This window comes from Equus przewalskii, chromosome 10 (genome assembly GCF_037783145.1).
Source record: "Equus przewalskii isolate Varuska chromosome 10, EquPr2, whole genome shotgun sequence".
NCBI classification, from domain to species: Eukaryota; Metazoa; Chordata; class Mammalia; order Perissodactyla; family Equidae; genus Equus; species Equus przewalskii.
This window is the reverse complement of record NC_091840.1, coordinates 43,430,169-43,454,159: the sequence shown is the minus strand read 5'-3', so window position 1 is coordinate 43,454,159 and position 23,991 is coordinate 43,430,169. Positions and strand designations below refer to the sequence as shown.

General features: G+C 38.9%; 1 protein-coding gene across 4 annotated transcripts in view; it reads left to right on the top strand.

The window, feature by feature from the left end:
* SSH2 (slingshot protein phosphatase 2) overlaps positions 1-23,991 on the top strand; it is a 241,923-nt gene that overhangs the window by 46,824 nt on the left and 171,108 nt on the right. For 2 of the 4 annotated variants that reach the window (XM_070562807.1, XM_070562806.1), the window contains exon 2: positions 14,880-14,960. The exons of the other annotated variants lie outside the window; for them this stretch is intronic. In XM_070562807.1, coding sequence (XP_070418908.1) covers positions 14,880-14,960 — 81 coding nt within the window. The remainder of the gene's footprint in view (positions 1-14,879; positions 14,961-23,991) is intronic. 4 annotated transcript variants of the gene reach the window in all.

Here is a 23,991-nt window from a genome sequence, read left to right as displayed (position 1 = left end):
TGAGGAAGATTGTCACTGAGCTAACATCTGTGCCAGTCTTCCTCTACTTTATATGTGGGATGCTGCCACAGCATGGTTTGATAAGCAGCGTGTAGGTCTGTGCCTGGGATCCAAACCTGGGAACCCCGCGCCACCAAAGTGGAGCATGTGAACTTAACCACTATGACACTGGGGCTGGCCTCTCAAATGTTATTTATTTTTTAAGTGTCCTCATAAAAGATATTTTCTAATTACTTGAATTGAATCCAGATTTTGATTTATGCATCACAGTATTAATAATAAAAGAATGTATTCTGAATAGTCAAACAACAAATATTTATTGAATGCCTATTATAAATGCCAGGCACTGAGTGTAGTTTTGGGGTATCCAGTAATGAGTGAATTAAGTATACTTGATCTTTTTCCCCATTAAACTTGTAGTCTAGAGGAGTAGTTTTCAAATTCTTGTAACTGAGATCCACAGTAAGAAATACATTTACATTATAACCTGCTATGCTTGTGTAGGTCTTGCACACACATACATATCTAAAACAGAAGTTTTGTGAGACAGTTCTTCCTCTTCCTTCATGTAGTGTACTCAGATATTTTCTGTTCTATTCAGTAAAAAAAAAAAAAAAAAAAGCTATGTTGCTGCAAACCACTAACTTGATTTCACAAGCCATTTATGGGTCTCAGCCTGCAGTTTGAAAAAAAATGAGTGGAAGCTGGTTGATGACTGCATTTTGGAGAGAGTTTCAAAGACCGTGGTTTGGTGACAAGGAGCTTGCTGGGAGAACAATATGGTGTCTGCCTTTTGAGATTCCCAGCTGCCCAGTGGTCAAGTGGGACACTGAATATAACTATGAGTTCCCCTCAGATACACCAAAACTTTCAAAATTTCAAAGGAAGTGCTGACTTCCTTCGTTAGATTCTGTAGTGCTGGAAATGACAGTGCTTCTTTACTTGTTCTCAAAATTATAAGGCCCGTTGTAGACTTAGGAGTAAGAGGGAAATAACTAGCTAAGGAAATTCATCACTCAAACTTGAATTCTAAAACATACCCAGAAACCTGAAATACTGTCTTCAATAAGAAGATTTAAATGTATGTTTCTTCATTTGATTGTTTGGAATTGAGGAAACTGGGTATAGTCAGTGGTATTACTTGGCTAGATATAAGTTACAAACCGTCCTCAGAGAAGGGACTTTCATGAGCCGTAACCACAAGTGACCTTTTTGTCAAAATAAGAAACTGTTTCTTATCCTATAAGCAGACAGTTCAGAGGTTCAAAACACAAGAGGGATCTATCCATTCATCTGTGTGCACTTATTTGAAGATTAGAAAAGAAAGGACGTTGCTTCAGAAATTTGAAATTAGAGACTTGATCAGAGGATTCTGTGACACTGTTTAGCCTGATTTCTACTCACATTGGGTTTTTGGTAGCGGAGTCTTTTTAACTCCCAATGTAACTTCTGTAGTAAGGTGATTTTTACTTTGAATCTTTCTAACCACCTTCCTTTGACAAATCCACATGAGCTAATAACATTGATCTGAGGACTTACGGAAAATGTGGTCCAGATTTAAAGTTTTGGAGGTTGTAGGGTTCCATTGCATTTCCTGATGAGCTAGTCCCCTTTCTAATGGAATTATTTTGTTGTGGTAGAGTGATGATAGTAAATTACCATATTTTAAACAATAATTTTCTAAGATGCACATGGTTTAATTACCAACCAAGAATACCAGTGTTGTTCTCAGACCAATATTTCTTCTCCATCCTAGACAGTGGGAATAGTAAGGATAATACAGGGGTCTTAGGACGACTTCCAAGTCAAAGGCTGCTCAGGTTTTGTTTTTTGTCTTTTGTTGTCTTTTTTCCCCCAGTTAGAAGAAACTAGTGTATTCAGAAAGAATTTCCTTGGTTATGAGAAACAGACCATCCTCTTCATAGGATATGTTCATGGGACATGGAATAAACATTTTCTTTTGGAGAAATTATCCTCCTAGGAAGGGATTTTCTGCTGGAATATCCTGGTTTCTGACAATCCTGACCAGGCTCAGACAACGCTGGCTCTGAGAACCTGACTGATATCTGTGGGACATAGCACTTGTCACTGCTTTGCTCAAGGGCTCTGCCTGGGCCTGAGTTTTCCTCAATGTCCTATCTAAGAAGTCCATGTGTAAGCTCCAGGTTTTTCTCTAGGATTAGGATAACGGCTATCATAAACTCCTATGCTTTATGTCTATTCCTGCTGCTCATGAAAAGAGCTGTGTTTTCACCTGGGCCTGGGCTCTGTGCAGAGGCCGACATGGACTTTCGTTTCTGTAGGGAACCTTCCTGTGCTTTTGCCTCTGTTCTTGAGAAAAAGCCAATGTCAAAAGCAACTCATCCTTTTTTGCAAATTTCTTTTTGGAGGAACTCCTTTCTGTGGCAGTAATCAGAAGGTCTTGTTCACAAGGGGGTCTCTGCTAACCCCCTGGCCTGGGCAGGGTGTGAGTTCCCTGATGCTGCATCCCTTCTTAATGCTCTCCTCTTTCGAGTCTCTAGTCTAGTATCCTTCTCTTGTCAGTTGGAGCTAAGTCCTTGTCCTGGCTCTTCCCTTTGGCCTGAAGCTTAGGGACCCAAGGTGTTTCCCTTTGGCCACCATAAGGACACACAGCACCTGGAAAGCTGCCATGGCCCCAGTGCAAACACTCCGGAGGTGGGACTGTGAGACCTTAGAAGCCAACCTGAGTCAAGGAGCACTACAAGGGGACAGCCGTGTGGCTGGCACTGAAGCCCTACCTCATTTTTGAGCTTTGACTTACTAGCAAGCTCCTCTTTAAGGCGTGGTTGACTTGGATTTTGGGCAACCAACATTCTTGGTTGTAGGAGGCACTCCTATGTCACTGGAGCCCCTAGACTACATTAGGTCTGGGGAATTTCTCACCACAGTGGCTCTTATGCTGTCTTCCAATTGTGGTTTAGGAGATAAGACCCCTTGATATTGACCATCCCACTGGAATCTCTGGCCCTTGAAGCAATTTTTGAATTCATCTCCAAAATCCTTTTCCTAAAGTGGAAACTAAACTTAGAGAAATGCCCCCTTTTTTATGATGGGTTCTTCTCTAGATGTTTTTCCTCCTCTGTTCTCTGGCTCTGGGGCATTGCTGTTTTATGTCTGGGATCTCCTGAGACACTTCCACTCTCATCCTTTTGCTCATTTCCTGATAGTGCTCAACATGTAGTCAGCATTTGGCTTCTATTAGCCCTCCATGAAGTTCCACTTTTCCATGTTATTTTCTATGATGCTGGATGAGAGAGACTGAAAAGTCTGTCTGATGTTCGCCCCATTGAGGGGAACGGCAAGGACTCCACAGGCCCATGACCAGTATTTGATAGGGACCATTCTATGGTGGAAACAGTTTTATGTGATCACCTTGTCTCTTACCTGCATGAGCGTTTCCCTTAAGGAACTTGGCAATCTCACTGTGGTATCAGCCCCTGAAATGTGGGTGACTGAGGAGAAAAAGGCAGACTAGGGGAGATTCTGTAATTGGGCTTCTCTCACCCTAACAGTTTTATGAATTCAAGAATCTTGAGGGGTAGTCCCTATCTCTACTGTACCCAAAACTGAATGTGATTTTTTTTTTTTTTGAGGAAGGTTAGCCCTGAGCTAACTGCTGCCAATCCTTCTCTTTTTTTCCGAGGAAGACTGGCCCTGAGCTAACATCTGTGCCCATCCTCCTCTACTTTATACATGGGACGCCTACCACAGCATGGCGTGCCAAGTGGTGCCATGTCTGCATCTAAGATCCAAACCTGCAAACTCCCAGCCGCCAAAGCGGAATGTGCGCACTTAACCGCTGTGCCACTGGACCAGCCCCTGAATGTGAGTTTTTAGCACACGGTTTGAGTTTGGATCAAGGAAGGAGAGCTCCTGAGAGGTGGTCTGGTGATGTTCCACTCAGATAGTATTAATGGTTGATGTAACTGTTTCTCCAGAGAATAGGGAGTGAATTTCTTTGAAAGATTATACCTCAGGTTTACAACCTTTCAGCTTCTTCTAGGCAGCTTCTCTCATCATAGTGCAGTTAATCAATTAGAATGCACAAATGACCTTTCTCCAGTGTGAAGAGATCTTGTGGTCGGAATGCTATATAGGGAATTAACTACAAATACAAAATCATCACTCACTTTACTCCTAGTTCGGCCTGATAGTCCTTAATTTTGGGTGTCTCTAGCTTTCCTCGCTAATCAGCCTAGATTCCTCCTCCAGTACTAGAGTTAAATCTTTCAGCTCTTTTATTTATTGAAGAAGGAATCAAGTTCTTTACTTACTGGGAAATAGGCCTAAGGCTTGGTTCTAAGTAAAAACTGTTCTTTTCACAATCTTCTGAAACCTGACTTGGTAATGTCTCAGGATTCTGTCTCAGTAACAGCAATCTTTTTGCACTTGTCTTTCTTTCCTGGTGCACATCCCCAGACAATTGTCCAAGGGAGGCTTTTCTCTCCTTTCTTGCTTAGTGTCGTCTTGTCTTCAAATTCCTCTTGTTTTCTGAATTCCCCTAGTTTCTCTAAAATAGCCTTCTCTTTGCTCTTCAAACCTGTGTTCCCCAAAGGAATATCCGAGCTTCACCTCTTTGCATACTCTACAGAAGCATACAGTGGTCATATTACATGGTATACACATTAGCATCTCTAAAACCCAATTCACTTTCATAGCTCAGGTTCCAAATCAAGCTACTCAAAAAAATTTTTTAAGGTGTTTGTGGGTGAGGGTTGAAGGTGATTGATGTTTGTGTTTAACCACAAATAGCTTTCGTACATTGGTCTGAGGAGGGAAATAAAGAATTAGAATTCTAAGGTTTTAAACACCATAAAAATAATATGTAGGATGATTTACCAAATAAATGGGGGTCAACAAATATTGTATGCTTTCAGCACATGTGGAATTAAGCTTTCTGTACCTCCTGTTTTGCTAGCCTGCTGTCAGCTCACAAAGTTGACAGAACTGATTTGTTTTTACCTCCTACACAGAACAGGAGGGAAGTAAGCAGCTAACTTGTTCATAGCAGAAGCCTAACCAAAAATGGAAAATAAGAGAGTATTTGGTTTGCCTAAATTGAGACAAACCAGTCTATGGATCATATCAATTTTTAGCCACTTAATTAGCAACTAGAGACATAAATCTGAAAGTTTTCTTTTGTGTCATAAGATTGGAGATCCAGAAGTTCTGAGTTGCTGCCGCTATTTTATTCTCATTTTTGTGGGGTTTCAGCGAGAATTGAGCATCTACCACCGGCTTCTTTGCTTTTCCCTGTGTTTATGAACTTGTTTATTACTTGTTTATTAATTTGTTCTTCTGTGTATGATTACTTTCCAGAATCCACCATAGTACCTAGCTTAGTTATGCTATGTGGGTGTTCATTAAATACAGTTAGGGCCTCTGTATGTAAATTGAGTAACCAGTACATATGAATGACTGTACATCTCACTTGCAATGCACTACTTTTGTTGGTTTTGCTGTCAGAGCTAGTTGAGGAGTGGTATAATTCCACCACTCTTGTTCTAAAGCAGTGATTTTAGTGCTACCTACAGATGCAAATACTTTAGACTACTGGCTCTAAGACTTTATATCACAATCACTTGGAGGGCTTGTTAAAAACACATTTCTGGGTCCTACCCCCAGAGTTTCTGATTTGTTAGATGTAGAGTGGAGCCTAAGAATTTGCATTTCTAACAAGTTCCCATATGATGCTGCTGCTGGTGGTCTGGGGACTACACTTTGAGACTCACTGCTGAGGGATTTTTCTCCTATTTCAAAATCATACCCTTGTAGGACAGATAGTTATATCAGAAAAAGAGAAGGAAAAAAAAAATGCTCAAGGAGATGACAAGGTTTGGTGGGCTTTAAAAAAAAAAAAAAAAGTTCAGGAGCTGGCCCCGTGGCAAGTGGTTAAGTTCGCGCACTCCACTTCCTCGGCCCAGGGTTTCTCCAGTTTGGATCCCGGGTGCAGACATGGCACCGCTTATTAGGCCATGTTGAGGCAGCATCCCATGTACCAGAACTAGAAGGACCCACAACTAAAAATATACAACTATGTACTGGGGGGATTTGGGGAGAGAAAGCAGGAAAAAAAAAAAGATTGGCAACAGTTGTTAACTCAGGTGCCAATCTTAAAAAAAAAAAATTAAAAAAATGTTCACATTATCTCTGTGAGTGTAAATTTGCTATTATAAGTAATATGGTATTTGTGTAGGATTTGAGATAAATGACTGTTTGAGGAATTCAAAGCAAAACCTCTAAATCTGCGAAATCTTCATATATCAAATCATTATGTTGTATACCTTAAACTAATACAATTTTCTATGCCAATTATATTTCAATAAAATGGGGGAGGAAAAACCCCCCTAAATCTTATCATTGTTAATTGCAATAAAAGACTTAGAAGGCAGGGGATGGGGAGGTATAGTAGAAAAGTATGAATATTGATATTGTGGGGGCCTGGAATTGGCCACCCCAAAATATGTCTTTGGCATGATGATTATTTAGGGCTAGTTACTTTGCAGACAGGAAAGCAACTGAAAAGTAGAATTTACTTGCCCTTTGTTAAGAGACATTTACATTGTAAAGGAAATCTCCATCTGTAAAGATGCCTCCCTCTCTGTACCAGGAAGAACGGGGTGACCTTATCTCTAGAAATTCCTATCAATACAGAATGCCAGGACTTAAATCTGCATAATAATCTTATTCCTGTTTCTGGTAACCTCCTGTAACTGACTCCCACCACCCCCAACATCCTCCTTTGTCTTTAGCTGGATATGATATTTAAGGTGGGGGCTTCAGCCATTTTGGCGAGTTGCTCAGCTTGCCTGACCTCTCCCATGTATACATGTTATAAAGTTTTGTTTAATTTTCTCCTGCTATTCTGTCTCATGTGAATTTAATTTGTTCTCCGGCCAGACGAACCAAGAAAGGGTAGAGGAAATGTCTTCCTCCCCTACAATATCTAAGAGACCTGAGTTAAAATCCTTGTTCTGCCACTTAACATTTAATGAATTATTTTGGAGTGTGTAGCTTCACTGGGTTGTTTCAGTGTTAAATGAGATAACAAATGTGAAATGCTCTGATTATGGTAGCTGACCATCACTTATTTTCATAGAAACTGGCCTTCTCAGTTGCTTTTGTACACTCAGGAATCTTTTCAAACTCTACAGGGGATGAGTTTTATCCAAAGTCATTCCTCAAACAAACCCCAACACTGGCAGCCCTGTGGATGCTATAGAAATGCAGACATAGAAGATGTTTTCTCCAAATACGTAAAATCTACTTAGGGAGTTAGGATTCTTCCCATTGAAAGTACCAAAATACCATATTAAAAATGGAGTAAACTGTGACTTTTTTAACATAAGAAGCCCGAAGGCAAGACAGTGGCTCAATGCAATTATCAAAGTTCTGGATTCTTTCCATCTTTTCTGCCCTGTCATCCTTAGCATGTTGCCTTTTGTCCTTGGGACTCTCCTTTCAAGGTCACAAAATGGCTGTCACAGCTGTAGACATCATATCTTTGCACCACTGCATCCAAAGTCAGAATGGGCAGGGATTTTTTCTCAATTCTCCTTTATCAAGGTGGAAAATCTTTCCCCTAAGCCCAGGGCAGGCTTGCCCTCAGGTCTTGTTGACCAGGATTAAGATATATAACTGTGTTGGCCTCCAGGGAGGTTGAAAAGGCAGGAATATGGCATTTTCAGCTTCATTGGTGGGGCTGGTAGGTGATAGAGGTGAGAAATGACTGTTAATAGACACCAGAGAGAGTCTACCCTGGGGGGATAGGACTAAAATCCATGTAAAGATTACAGACAGTTCTATGCAATTTATCATTAGGCTAAATGTGTGCTCTAGGCCAGGGGTCTCCAAACTTTTTCTGTTCAAAGCCTGATAGTAAATATTTTAGGCTTGGTTGGCCACAGATGGTCTCTGTTGCATATTCCTCTTTGCCTTTTAAAAATGTGAAAATCATTCTTAGTTTGCTGGCCATGTAATAACAGGCTGTAGTTTGCTCACCCCTACCAAGGCCAGGAAGGCTCAGAGGAGAGGGACCTCAGTGAGGCTGAAGTCATCATTTTGAAGCTTCCTGAAATTCTGAGATTTGAGTGGTGCTTTGAAGGATGGGTAAGATTTAGATGGAGAGATCATGTTTCTTCTGAAGGGAGTAGTGAGTGGAGAAATAAGCCTGTGATGTTTACCATAAGACAGTGTGTGTTACATGCAAAGAATGGAGAGCCGGAATACCTTTGCAGATGAAATGGGCCAGTTGCAAGCCAGAGTTAGGGAGTACCGTGGCTTGAATTCCTGGACTGCCTAGCCACTGACAAGTCAAGCTGCTAAGTAGCTCTGAGAAATGAAGATGCTCTTTTGGCTTAAAGCCTCCATGTTGACTTAGAGCCCAAGGGAGGCAGTGTCTCATGTAACAATTGGCTCTTCAGTAGGAGCTGTTGCTACTATGACTAATTAAAGGACAAACATCATGTGTTTAGGGTGGTGAAGACTATTGGTCTCTTAACCATACCTATGCACAAAGATTATGACTTATCTGCAATTTGTGTTATTGTTATTGGCAACAAGTTGTAACAACTAATGCTAAGTCACTTACTCATACATTGAACATTTGTTGAATGCTTACTGTGTGCCAGGCCCTAGAGATACCAGTTGAAAAGCTCATGGTCTAGAGGGAGAGAAACAATATGTTTAGAAATAATTACGGTAGAGTGAGGTAAGGGTTAGAAAATATATGTGCAAGGAGCTGTGAATGCCTAGAAGAAGGAACCACCAATTCGTCCTGATTTAAACTTTCAAGTTGACTCAGTCTAATTATTGCTATCCTTCAATAGCCATAGATTATATCCTTAATACTAGCCAATTATCTTGTAGATCTATACCATTGATTGCAAAGAGGCCTGTGTGAAATACTATGGTTGGATCAAATCCAGTTCATCATCCAGAAAAAGCAGTGTCAAACATTCTGCTGCTGCTACTAAGTTTTTAGGGTCCTATTTATGTACAAATGTATAGCTGTAGTGTTGCTTGGTCCCTTAGTTTTGTACTTCCTGCAATACTGGTATGAAAATTGGGTTCTGAAAAACAATTGTTTTCCCCAGTAAAATTTGTAGAAAACAAGATTCTATTGTAGACAGAATAATGGCCGCCCCAAAAGAGTCCTTATCTTAATCCCCTGTGAACCTGTGAATATATGATGTTACATGGTAAAGGGGTGAGTTGTTTGCAGATGGAGGTTGCTAATCAAATGACTTTAAAGTAGGCAGATTATCCCAGATTATTGGAATGGGGGCAATGTAATCATAAGCGTCTTTAAAAGTAGAGGAGGGAGACAGAGAGGAGGTTGGATTGATATGATATGACAAAGACTCAACCCACCTTTGCTGACTTTAAAGATAGAGGAAAGGGGCCACAAGCCAAGGAATGCAGGTGGCCTCTAGATGCTGGAAAAGGTAAGGAAACAGATTCTCCCTGTTAGTTTATTAGAGCTGCCATAACAAGTACCATAGACTGGTGGCTTAAACAAGAGAAATTTATTTTCTCACAGTTCTGGAGGCTAAGAAGTCAGAGATCAAGGTGTTGGCAGGGTTGATTTTTTTCTGAGGCCTCTCTCCTTGGCTTGTAGTTGTATATTGTCTCCCTCTGTCTTGACATGGTCTTTCCTCTGGGTGTGTCTGTGTCCTGATCTCTGCCTCTTATAAGGATACCAGTCATATTGGATTAGAGCCCACCCTAATAACCTCATTTTAATTTAATTACCTCTTTACAGATCATATCTCCACATAGTCACATTATGAGGTACTAGAGATTAGGACCTCAACATATAAATTTTGGGGAGACATAATTCAGCCCATAATACTCCCCTAGAGCTTCCAGAAGGCACATGGATCTGCCACCACTTTAATTTTGGGACTCCTGACCTCTAGAACTGTAAGATAATAAACTTGTGTTGTTTAAGCCGTCAAGTCTATGTTAATTTGTTACAGCAAATTAGAAATGAATACAGTTACAAGTAACCTGAATCTATTAATAGGAGACCGATTAACTGAATTGTGGAAAATCTATACAATGGAATATTACGCAACGATCAAAAATAGTAAAATCAATGTCCATTGACAGATGAATGGATAAATAAAATGTGGTATATACGTATAATGGAATATTATTCAGCCTTAAAAGGGAAGGAAATTTTGACACATGCTACAACATGGATGAACCTTGAGGACATTATGCTAAGTGAAATAAGCCAGTCACAAAAAGACAACTACTGTCTGATTCCACTTCTACGAGGTATCTAGGGTAATCAAACTCATAGAAACAGAAAGTAGAATAGTTAGTGGTTGCCAGGAACTGTCGGAGGGGGAAATTAGTTTTTTAGTGGGTATAGAGTTTTCGTTTTGCAAGATGAGAAAGTTCTGAAGATTGATTGAATAACAAGGTGGATATACTTAACACCAATGAACTGTACACTTGAAATGGTTGAGATGGTGAGTTTTGTGTTACATTATTTTCCCATAATTAAAAATTTGAAAAATAGTGAAACAAAGCTATTAAATTAAAAAGGCAACGACAGAAGAATAGATGTAATGTGCTTCCATTGTACATCTTAGAGAAAGGATATATACGCATATAATGTTTCTATGTAGATAGAATATCTCTGGAAAGATACCTAAGAAACTGGCATAGTAATTACTTCTGGGAATGCAGTTATAGAGAACTAGGAGGTAGCGGGACAGGGGTGGGAGGAAAACTTAAATACTCTTTGACACCTTCTGAATCTTGTTTACCACGTGCAAAGATTACATATTGAGATAACAGTTTTTACCAAGCTCATAGATAGAGAGAATAGATTGGCGGTTGCCAGAGGCGAGAGGTGGGCAAAATGGGTGAAGGGAGTGGAAAGGTACATACTTCCAGTTATAAAATAAATAAGTCACGGGGATGTAATAAAAAAAGAAGAAGAAGAAAGAATGATTTTTAAGTATGTAGCTTGGCATTAGGGATTGCAGAAAGTTTTCCCACTTGGGTCATCCTTAGGCTAAGAGATTGCTTTCTCAATCCAGTTACACCCAAGTGTCACGATAACTAAGACCTACTTCTTGTCTTAGCCTTTAAAGGGTTAAAACTCTTAGTCCCAAAGTGATCATCAGGCTTTAGGGTACATGTACTTTTATTGTTTGATGTCTAATAGTATATTTTCAAAATCTCTAGTTTCTCTAAGAACAACTGAAATGTATTCACTTAGAACCCCTAAAAGAGTTGGGAAGAGAAAAGATGGAGGAAAAAAGGAAAGACAAAGGAAATGTAATAGTCAATGTTCTCTGCTTCTGAAAATCACATAACTTATATCTAGAAAAGAGACTTAACAGTAGCAACAGGTTTTGACTCTTGCGGGATTATTTCTTAAGACTCCTGCTTGCAGATCATTATGTAACTGCAGAAGTTAGATTTTAACACTCTTCAGAACATCCTCCTTAGTACATGAGTCCTTGCACCATACATTCCATATAAAGATTGCCTTCAGAGATACTTGGGAATTCCAATTCCTGAGTTGATCCTGGGTTCTGCAGAGTGAACTGTCTTGCTTATGACTATAAAAGACTTATCCCAAGAATGTGTAAGACTTTTACATCTAAGAAGGAGATGATTATTGCTATGGTAATAAATATTATTATAAGCAGCAGCAGTAGTAGTAGCAACATCAGTAGCTAAGTCATGCTAACTGCTTTTTTTATATCATCTCTCATACAGTCTTTCCCAAGACCCTATTAGATAGATGTTATTCTTGTACCCATTTTTATGGATGAGGAAAGTGAGCTCAGAGAGATTACGTAATATGTTCAACACCACATGGCTAGTAAGTGGCAGAACCAGGATATGAACTCAATTTAGTTTGCTTAAGATTTGGGCAAGAATATGCGTTGGACTTTATCATCTTCAAAATTTCTGCTGAAATAGCCAAAGGCACAGAAAGGAAGGGAAAGAAGGAAGAGAGAGAAGAGAAAAGAGAGTTGATATCTGCACTGCAAACTGGAAATGATCACCATCCTCATGCTAGAAGAAACACTGGAGGACTTTGTACAATATGAAATTCAGACAAGACCAGGTTAGGGCCTGCCAGCCTGAGAGGTACTGTGTATAAAAGCCCACCTGGGTGTGAGTTAAGGAAGCATCTTTTATTCCTAGCTTACTAAAAATGTTTGAAATCAAATAGGACTGTTAATTTTATCAAATATCTTTTAGCATCTATTTAGATAATCTTACAGTTTTTCTCATTTGATGTAATAATATGTTAAATTATATTAATGGAATTCCTAAATATTCATTCATTCTTGGGATAAGTCTTTTATAGTCATAAGCAAGACAGTTCACTCTGCAGAACCCAGGAACAACTCAGGAATTGGAATTTCCAAGTATCTCAGAAGGCAGAGGAAAGAATTTGAAATGTCTTTTGTCTTCCTTTAGGATTCTTAGAATTTAAGTTAGAACTAAATATGTTGGTTGCAGGTAAATACTTGTTCCATGAACCAATTATTTTTAATGCTACCAGCACACTTAAAATTGATACCTTGTATCTTGATGAATTGAATTTCAATTAATAAGTATGCAGTAAACTCTTAATATAACTTTAGGAATGCAAGTGTCATTACAGGGTCTCTTTCTTGAAAGGTCATTTTGAAAGAGCTTGGGTAAACATGCTGAAGTATTTATAAGAGTGAAAACTTGAAAATCGTAACTAGTGTAATTTGGATTAATTAACTTCTACTTTTCTCTCTTTTCAGTTTGTATACACTGTGGCAGTGACAAGTCACTTTTGATATGCTTAATATTATCTATGTTATCTTCTCTTGTGATATGAGAATTTGGGAAAATTGAAAGCAGCTTTGGTCTCTGCCTTATTAATTCCATCAGATATTTTATTTGTCATTAAGGCTTTAGCTTTTCTAATATGACTGTTAGAAGTCTTCAGGTATTTTGTAGACTGATTTTTTTTAAAAAGACAAATAGAAAATAAATGTTCTTATTTTTTTCCCCTTCTAAAATGCAAGAGAGTAAGGAATCAAGAAATTTTGCGTTTGCAGGATTTAAAAAGTGATTTTAAATATTTGGTTGTTTCCGTTTATTTTCTAAAAGAGGAAAAGAGAGGGATAATGAAGATGAGACTTGGTTGTAAGAAGGAAAACCAAACATAGGCAAAAGATCAGAGTAGGAAAAAAGTAAGAAGGAAGTAAACCGGGAGAAGGCAGTTACCAGAAATAGTAACTCTGAGCTTTACTTTCTTTCAATTAAGTCTATTTGTACTCTAAAACTCTTAATCTCTGCCGCTATTCTGTAGGTTGAAACACAGCCTCAGCTTTGAAAAATCAAAGTAGGAATCAACTAGGATAGTCATAGAGTACTTACATATGATTAAGTTTCAGCCACTGGTAGTGGAAGTTTTTTTTGTTTAACAGCTTTGTTGAGATATAAAAGTTTCCTTGTGCCCCTTTGGGGTTTTTTTTTGTTGTGGTTTGTTTGTTTTGTGGTAAGAATATTTAAAATGAGATCTACCCACTTACCATTAATTTTAAATGCACAATAGAGTATTGTTAACGGTAGGCACTATGTTGTACAGCAGATCTCTAGAATTTACCCATCTTGCGTAACTGAAGCTTTATACCCATTAAACAACTCCTCCCTATTTCTTCCTCCCCCTTAGCCCCTGGTAACTGCCATTCTACTCTCTGCTACTGTGAGTTTGATTATTTTGGATACCTCAAATAAGTAGAGTCATGCAGTATTTGCCCTTCTGTGACTGGCTTATTTCACTTAGTGTAATGTCCTCCAGGCTCATTTATGTTTTCACATATGACAGGATTTCCTTCTTTTTTATGGCTGAATAATATTCCATTGTATGTATATACCACATTTCCTTTTTCCATTTGTCTGCTGATGAGCAGTTGGGTTGTTTCCATATATTTGCTATTGTGAATAATGCTTCAGTAAACGTGGGAGTGCAGATCTCTTAGAGATCCTGATTTCAATTCTTCTGGATTTAGCCCCAGAAGAGAGATTGCTGGATTATATGGTAGTGGGAAGTTTTGATGATATAAAGCATATACATCTCTATGTAGGGAGAACTCAGTTTCCAGCAGCTGTTACCCAAACAGCAAGCATTTGAATGGACCTTAATGGGTCAGAGTTGGAGCTTTTTGCTTTTTCTCTTCTCTTTTTCGTGGTGGTGTTAGTTATAAGGGAAAAATACTCTTGTGTTACCAGCTAATTGTTTCACTTCTTTGTCTCGTTTTCCTTATCTCTCTTCTATACAGATTTTGAAAAAAGAGATTGGAGAGTGGAAGAAAGGTTTTAAATTGTTTTCTGGCATCTGTCAGGGGGACTTGGGTAGGGCATGTCTTTGGCTCTTCTTATAAAGACTTGTTAGCAGAGGGCTAATGAGGCCAGGCACGTGGTTAGATTCCCCAGTCGTGTCCTATGTTATATTCTAAAGCCTGTCTCTAAGCAATCGTATGAAATACGTACCTTTGGATGTGAGGATAAATGAACACAAACCTAGCCTATTCTGGGAAGGCTTCACAGTACATGCCATGAAGGGTTAGTAGCACCATCTTTACAGAAAAAAGACATCCCATGGCCCAAATTGGAAATCACAGAAAATGCTTCAGCTAATCAAACATTTCTCAATCAGTTTTCCGATCACCTAACCAATCGCCTTGTTGGCTTTATTCTCTCCAAAATAGCCATCCCTAATCAGAATTGCAGCTTCTCACGAGCTAACATTGACTTACTGACTTCTGCTGGCTTTTTCCCTCATGCTTATGGCCCCATTCATCTGGATCTCTGAAATGATCTTGTTTGTATTACAGAGCTCTCATTTGGAAGACAGTGAATCAGCAGCATTACTTTGCTGTGAATGTGAAGAATCAGAAATCTTTAGTGATTCCAATGTACGTAGGTATATGTTTTTATACAGCCTTTGGTGATTCAAGTGAAAGCTTTTTGGGTAAATTTGGCTCTTAAATGTACCTGGGATAGTGCCTATTATTTCATCTATTTGGCCTCACTTAGCCAAATAGTCTGGGAAGGCACATAAGTGACTTGGATGAATGTATATATTAATAGTATGATATATTTGTATGGTCCACTGAAAGCATATCTATCAAGGTAGAAAAATGTTGCACCCTGGAACCTTGGGTGAGTCTCCCTCAATAAGGAATATGATTGTTTTTGTGGGTTTTTTACATTTTTTTAATGATCAATAGTATCCTTTTCCCTGTGGCCACTGCTTGGTATTGGTGCTGCCAGTGGACCTTTATTTTCCATATACATAGACTTGACGTATTTTGGCTGTAAATAACGTAAAGCAAAACAGTGTTATAATTACTGGACTGGAGATTCAGCCAGATCATCTCAAGTGTAGAACTATCTAACTACGTTTCATGAGATGTTGTAAATTTGATTTATCTCAACTGACTCCCAGCGTAGTTGCTGAATTATTGCAAATTACCCACAGAATCAGGCTGAAGTTAGAGAAGGACTTAAATTGACTTTTTTACAATTTAAATATCTCTTCCAACAGGATAGTAACTGCCTTTTCTAGCTATGGCTAAAACTAGGTTCTAAAAACCTTGCTAAACTCTGGGTTCTGTCTGTTTCAGGATGTTTATTGTGTATAGTAGGCACACTATAAATATTATTGGAAGTTTCACCAATGGAAACTCTCTCTCTCAAAGTAACCTGTGCCTCTCAAGTATATCACCATAATATTGCCTGCTCTTAAACTGTCTTCTTCACCTTCATGGCGCAATGAAGGTGATCACTATTTTAGGACCTCATTCAACTATTACGTTGATTTCCTGGTTGCACTTCATTCAGCATTGGTGATGAGTCTGGCATGGCATGAAGTCAGTTATTGTGACTCATTAATAGCTGGAGTGGTGCTCATTGCCTGAGTGCTTGAAAACATTAACTGATGAATTCACATGAACGCTCATTTATTATCAACGTTTTACAGATGACAAAATGAGTGTGGAAAGGTTATATTCTTTGTCCAGTGTTGTGTCATAAGGAAGGGCAGCACTGACATCATCATCTCAGTTGACAGCCATCAGTGAGCTTGTTATCGGTAGGTGACATCATCATTGATGGAATGAGTTCCAGTCTCCTTATGTAGTATCCTACAAGATTTATTTTGTTCAGTCTGCAGTGGGGTCCTCTGGACTTCACTGGCTTATTGTTTTGGCTGATTTTTGTCTTAAAGAGACTAGTGCATGGCAATCCACATGCAGAATATTTTTGTGAAATTGGACATGTGGGGACATCTAGTTTTAATGATTTTCTCCCTTAGAAACAGTTAGTTCCAGATATGCATTTGCAGATTACTCTGGGTTGCTTTATTTTCTTGCCAGAGCTTTTATTCATTTAAGTTGTCATCTTTTCCTCTTTATGAAGCAAAAGTGGTTACATGTACTTGGCTGGCTTTTTAAAGATATTGGATCCTCCTTCTGTTTTATTTGTTCAGGGAGTATTTCCCACACTTTTTTCTCAGCTTCCCATTCCCACCCCAGTGTCCAAGGAGATTGAAGAGAGCTCCTTCCCAATTTGAAGGCTTACCCTTTAAAACAAAATTATTTGGAGAGCAAACTGATTGAAATCCCCACTTTGAATTTTCTTCAAAGGAAGTGGTATGGGATCTTGATAACTGTTTGAAATAGAAGTTAACTATTGTAAAGAAGAGTAGAAGAGAAAGCCAATTATTGAAGAACTTTCTTTTCAATCTTGGGATAACAGAAATATGAACTTTGGTGAGCTATATTCATTCATTCACCAAGCATTGACTGACTGTCGTGTTTGAATCACCCTGCCTAGGCTGTGGGGGTTAGGCATTAAATAGAGAGTCTTCCCTAAGAGCAAACTTTGAGCTATAAGGTGACTAAGGTCTACGGATCTAATGTAAAGCATAGTGGCTATAGTTGATAACGCTGTATTGTATAATTGAAATTTGCTAGAAGAGCAGAACTTGTGTTCTCGTACATAACACAGAAAAAGGTAAATATGTGAGGTGATGGTTATGTTAATTAGCCAGATAGGGGGAATCTTTTCACAGTATATAGTATATCAGAGCACAATGTAGGGGGCCTGCCCTGTGGCCAAGTGGTTAAGTTCTTGTGCTCTGCTTCGGTGGCCCAGGGTTTCGCCGGTTGGCATCCTGGGCACAGACATGGCACTGCTCGTCAAGCCATGCTGAGGCGACATCCCACATGCCACAACTAGAACAACCCACAACTAAAAATAGACAACTATGTCCGAGGGGGCTTTGGGAGAAAAAAGGGAAAAAAAAAGTATGGTGTACACTTTTTTTTTTGCTGAGGAAGATTAGCTCTGAGCTAACATCTGTTCCCAGTCTTCCTCGTTTTTTTTCTTGAGGAAGATTAGTCCTAAGCTAACATCTGTGCCAGTCTTCCTCTACCTTATAAGTGGATCGCCACCACAGCGTGGCTGACAAGTGGTATATGTCTGTGGCCAGGATCCGAACCCAGGAACCCAGGCTGCTGAAGCAGAATACAATGAACTTAACCACTTCGCCATGAGACCAGCCCCCAGAATGTACACTTTAAATATCTTAAAATTTTGTTTGTCAATTATACCTCAATAAAGCTGAAATTTAAGAAAAATCTACCCTAGGAGAATGTATAATCTGTGTTTCAACAAATTAGTTTTATGGATATTCTTGGAAAGCCATGAAAAGGAGAGAAGAATATCATTCATATGCAGTACCTGGGGAGAAAAGAAGAACTCTGTAGATGAGTGGAAAGAAATTTGGCTGGAGGCAAAGAAGGGAGACTCTCTCTGGAAGAGGGCTGGCTGCCTTACATTTCCTGGGGCTTTCCCAGAAGAGGGGAGGAGTGTAAAGAGGCCCCTGCCTCTTCTTCTCTGGTCCAACTCAGCCTCTAGGGAACCAGATAAAGGGTAGAAGCAGCTACTTGCTCCCTCTGCTGTGCACAGGGTTGTTGGAGTCCTCCACGATGGGAAGAGGGACTGCCTGCCCCAGGGCAGGGTGACAGTGTGACTGGAAGAGATCACAAAGGAGATACTGGCCTTAGCTGCAGGGATTTCATTTTGGCTCCCTATAAGAAAGAATATAGGCAGTGACTTAAGCAGGTTGGCTACTAGTGGCTGCAGCAGCCTCTGAGACTCCTGAGGGTCCTCTGCGTTCTACATCTTCCCTTAAAGGAGAAAAAGCTCTGCATGAGCTGGAATTCCAATTATTGCACTTGTTGCTGGGGTTCAGCTAGAAACAACTGGATTCATTACCATTGTAGGGTTATTTCCCAGCCTGGAGGTCAGGAAAATGCTTATGTTAGTTTATTTCCTAAGAATGCAACTAATTTCTTTGTGTCCTTTTCCTGCTCTTCTGACCCCACCTCCACTCTACCAAACAGGAAGAGGGATGCATATAAGTGGTCTTACTATTTTTATGGTCTATTTCATTCTTTTGCTTGAATATTATATCCTTGTAGGGAATACATTTTCCCTCTGTGCAGTCAAAACAGCTCTTCTGTTTGACTAGCCCAGTGAAAGGAAGGAGTGTTAACCTTTTGTTATTAAAGAAAAAAAAAGCCACCCTAGAAGCAAATGTGGAGATGGCAGACAAATCTAAATTGTAAGAATTATTTGGTTTAGAATATATTTTTAAACCATCGATTTGCCTTCTCTTCCAGAGCAGGACAGTTGTCTCAGAATACAACAGGTATCCTTCTAGATGACAGCTTCTATGGAGGTTTTCACGTGCAGTCATTTTGTGGGGTGGAAGAACGGCTTTGGAGAGAGAGAATATTTAACCTAATACTAAATTCAAGATAATGGATTTAAGAATTTAAGAAAATTATTAGCATTAAAATAAGCCCTAATTCAAGGCCTGCTAGAGATTGAAGATAGAAGGGACTTTAATCTTCAGGATTCTTCTGAAGCACCCTGTTTTTCATGTATGTTTTAAGTCTTAGAATATGGTGTATGGGTGATCAAAACAATGAATGATTTGTTAGCTCAGAAAGTAAAACTACATTTAGGAGGGAAAACTGCTGTCATCGTTAAATCTACTTTTGTAAATCTCTAGAGATTGTGAGCACAAAATGATTGTAGATAAACAGATACAATGGTAACAAACTGGTTGGCTGGAAGATGGTGGTGGTGTATGGGCCAACAGTATCCTGTCACGTCTGATGATTTGTATTTATTTACCCTCGTCTTTTCAGCTCTCTGTACTGTGTGTATTTTTTATTTCTTTTTTCAGACTCATTTGCAGAGACACCATTTCACAAGCCAACATACACAAATATAAAAAGAAAAAAGAAGGAAAATTTGTTACTAACGAAGATGTGGGTTTTATTTTGAATTTCAAAGGGCCAGTTAGCCAATAGCAAACAACTGTCCCACCAGAGTTCAGGATTATTTGAATTGTTTCAGCATTGCCTCTGCTGCATAGTAAAGTGATGGCTGATTAGAGCACCTGGTCAGGAAAGGGGCTAAAAGTGTTGACTGGTGTCTGATCCAAATGATTATACCGGTAGAAATCTCCTATGATATTAACTTATTTTTCTTTGTTCCTGAATAAGATGTAAGAGAGTATAGCTTGACTGTTTTATCCTAGAATAACAAATGAGAAATAATTTTCAACTTTTCTTTTTTTAAAAAATTTTACCCTCTTGAGTGACTTATTTGAGGAGAAATGAGATTTGTAGTAATATTGGGTACAAAGGCTATTTTAGGGGCTGGCCCTGCGGCCAACTGGTTAAGTTCGAGCGCTCTGCTTCCTCAGCCCAGGTTTTCGCCAGTTCGAATCCTGGGCGCGGACATGGCACTGCTCATCAGGCCATGCTGAGGCGGCGTCCCGCATGCCACAACTAGAAGGACCCACAACTAAAAAACAAAAATACACAACTATGTACTGGGAGCTTTGGGGAGAAATAGAAAAAAATAAAATCTTTTTAAAAAAAGCCTATTTTAATAATTAGCCTTATCATTTAACTACCTGGTTCTCATCGTGCCTCTACATTAGAATCACCTGATGATCTTTTAAAATAATTTAATAACAGAGTCTCACCCCAGTTATATCAGGATCTCTGTGAGTGGGACCTAGGTTCTGGTATTTTTTTAATGCTCCCGGGATTATTCTAATATGAATTAAGAATTAAGAACCACTATTCTAACTCTAGCTCTGCTAATTTTGTACCTCCAAATCAGAAGCTCCACGCTGCAACATCTGTAATTTATATACTTTGTATACTGCACTTTTGTGTATATCTTGATGAATTTTCACAAATTGAAGTGTTCACAAACACACATCAAGAAATTGTGTAACCTATACCTAGAAGAGCAAGGAAAACAGGAGATGGCAGGACTTGTAATATTTTTCATTAATAAAATTGTACAGACTTGTTTTTAGATGATAGCTTGGAAATAATTTACGCTTTGGAAGGTAAGCAAGATAATTTATTGAGCACTTACTATTTGCCAGAGATACTAAGTGATTTTCACACAATTTAGTACTGAATCCAAGTCTTTGAGGTTAAGTACTTTTACTATTTCCCATTTAAAGCTGAGGAAACAGAGGCTTGCCTAAAGTATGTGACCATGCTGGTCTGCCCGACACTCCCTTCTTGAGCTCTCAACCTTATGCTGGATTGCCTTTGCCCTTGAATGGAATACTATTATTCTGGTGCTAGGAGGCCAGAGGCCAGTGGAATAGTGGTTCTCAACTCTGGCTTTGCACCAGAATAATCTGAGAGCTTTTCAAAAATATAGACACTCAAATCTCACCTTCCTGGGAAGTTTCTCATTCAGTGGGTCTTGAACGAGGCTCGACATCTTTATTCTTTACAAAGATCTGTAGGTGGTTCCTTCATGTAGCCAGAGTTGAGAATTGTGGTTCTTAGAAACTCCCTAGGGAGGACTGATAAGATTACAGATTTAGGGGCATCTGAAGACTGAATTTGGAATATTGTAAAGACACACTGTTGTCAGAAGTGTAGGGAAGGAGGAGGTAGATTAATAACAATCAAGTTTCATATTTCAGAAGGTAAAATGGTATTTATCCCTAGAAATTGGATATATCACTGGGGTATTTTATAGCCAGATTAATTCTCCATTCTTTCAGTGGATTTCTAGAGTGCTGCATTATTGTACCTAGTTTGCTCTCCTAGATACCTGTTTTCTCAGTGCTCGGGGTGGAGTCCTGATGAAGTTCTGGTTTCAGAGCTCTTAGGCTAGAACTGCTAACCCTGGAGAGAGCAGTGGAGCACTGGATGGCCCTGATTAAGACAAATGTCTTGATAGAGTTGTAAATTTAACAAATCCTTAATCTCAATGGATCCTGTCTTCTGAATCCCTCCTAATGCCTTTTGTTTATTTTTTGTAATCTCACAGTGTCCTTTGGCAATAGGGCAGGAGTAGTCATTCTTCCTTTCACTTTACAATTAGGAAAATTGAGTTAGAAAGGCCATTACTTTGCTGAGACCTATAACTGAAATGAGGCTAATATTTGCTGAGCGCTGCTAAACCTGTGCCTGGCTCTACACTAAATGTTTTTACATGTATTATTCTACATTTATTCTACAATATTTTGAGTCTGCTCTGTGGCAGGCACCATGCTAGGCAATGACTATCCAGTGATAAACACATCAAACCCTGCCCTTATGGAACTTACAGTCCGTTGGAGAATATATATAATAAAAAAATAAATATTCAGTTACAAGACGTGATAGTGCTATGAAAAATACAAATAGGGAAATAATAAAGAATAAGAAGGGAAAATAGCTATTTAGGTAATGAATAGTCAAGAAGGGGCTCTCTAACAAGGTGATATTTTAGTTCAGAATAGTTAAGGGCTTTGCTTAGTGTCGCATGTCTAGTAAGTGGTGAAGTCAAGTCGATTCCCAAGGCTGTGCTCACCATGCTGTACTGCCTGTCAGACATGTCCCTGGAATCTACCCCAGGCTTGTGACTGTCCTCTCTGGTCTGACCAGCATTCATTCCATGGCACTGTACCAAATTTCCAGAAGGGGCATCATAAAATTTATAAATAAGAAATTATAATAATAAGATAATTCTTTCAAAAGAAATCTCCTTCCTAAAATACTTCTTTAAAGAGAGTCCTGGGGGCAGCAAGGAGAAGAGGGAGCACAAAGGGTTGCAGTAGTGTATGAATTTCAGCAAATGATAGAGAGACAGAGCTCCACAGAAGCTGAAAATCTCGGCTGTAACCACACTAGGTACATGTGCAGGAGGAAGTGCTCTCTCAGCATGCATGGGCTGGGGTGGATGTTCCACTTTGGATCAAAATCTTATGTGCTGGCCTTACTTGAACTTAAAGAACTTGAAAGGACTGAGCCAGGAGCCAAGCAGAAGACTGCTCACAGAAGAAGCTGACTAAAAATTGTTAGATGGTGACTAGAACTTCTAGGTACTCGGAAAGAATGTGGGAGGGAGGTAAACTCTGCTCTCAGGAAGGAGAAGGACAGAGGTGAATGGTGAAATACAGCCTTGAATTTAAATGCTGTAGGCTTCTTCTGGCTCTACTGCAATGCTTGATTTGCCAAGTTACTTTATTAGAATTTTCCAACTGAGTCCCCTGAATTACCCTTTGCTCTAGAAGCATTTGTCCACTTACTCGTTTTCCTCCCAGGAAATAACAGCAATTCTTAGGCTAGTCAGATTCTATAGAAGTGTTGATGCAAGTTTTTTGACTCTGGATTATGAGCCTGTTTAGATTTGAATAGTGCCTAGTGTAAATTTCTGTTTGGAAAAGATTCATGCATGATCTTCATATATACAGCTTATTTGATTATTGTATTAGTGAAGATTATAAATTGGTTAGAAATTATAGTTTGATACTTGAGTCAAAAGTTGTAATAATGTTCAAACTCTTTGACCCAGAAATCTAATTCTTGAAAATTTCCTCTGAAGAAATTATTTAAAAGGAAAAGTATATGTATTAAAATTTTAATGAATATATTTAGTAGTAGGAGAGAGAAAATGGTTAAGTAAACTATGGTAATATTAACTCATTGAAGCCATTAAAATGAAAAACATGAAAACTATATAGTTCTATGAGAAATTGTATATGAAATGTTAAGTGGGAAAAGTAAATAAATGGAAAAATAAAGTTGCATTTCTACCTTACTCTTATGACAAAATAAGTTGCAGATGGATCAGAGAATTACATCTAAGAAAAATTTGACAATACAAGGAAGAACATATAGGCAAAACTTTAATCTTGGAGTAGGGAAGACTTAAAAAATATGACACAAAACCCAGAAACCATAACAGGAAACAGTGATAAATTCAAATACGTAAAGCTAAAAATTCTACATTAAAAGATCTTCTAGGGTTGGCCCAGTGGTGTAGTGGTTAAGTTCGTGGGCTCCACTTCAGCAGCCCGAGGTTGTCGGTTAGGATCCTGAGTGTGGACCCACAGCACTCACCAAGCCATTCTGCGGCGATGACCCACATGCAAAATAGGGGAAGGCTGGCATAGATGTTAGCTCAGGGCTGATCTGCTCACCAAAAAGAAAAATAAAAAAGATCCAATAAACAAACTCAAAAGACAACCAACATATTGGGAGAAAGATTTTCAACACATATGACAAAGAGCTAATTTCTAGAGTACATAATGTGTCCTACAATATTTTTTACAGATCAGAACATAATAGAACAATGTGCAAAAGAAATTAACAGACTTTCACAGAACAAGATATACAAATGGCTCTTCGACATATGAAAAGATATTTAATAGCCCTCATAACCAGTACCACTTTTACCTTTCAGATTGGCAAAGATCAAAAAAGTTTGATATTGCATGGTGTAGGCCGGGGTATAGAGGAAGCACCATTGCTGTGTATTGTTGATGGAGTGCAAATTAGAATAACCTCCATAGAGGACAATTTGGAAATATCTATTGAAGTTCTGAATGCCCATAGC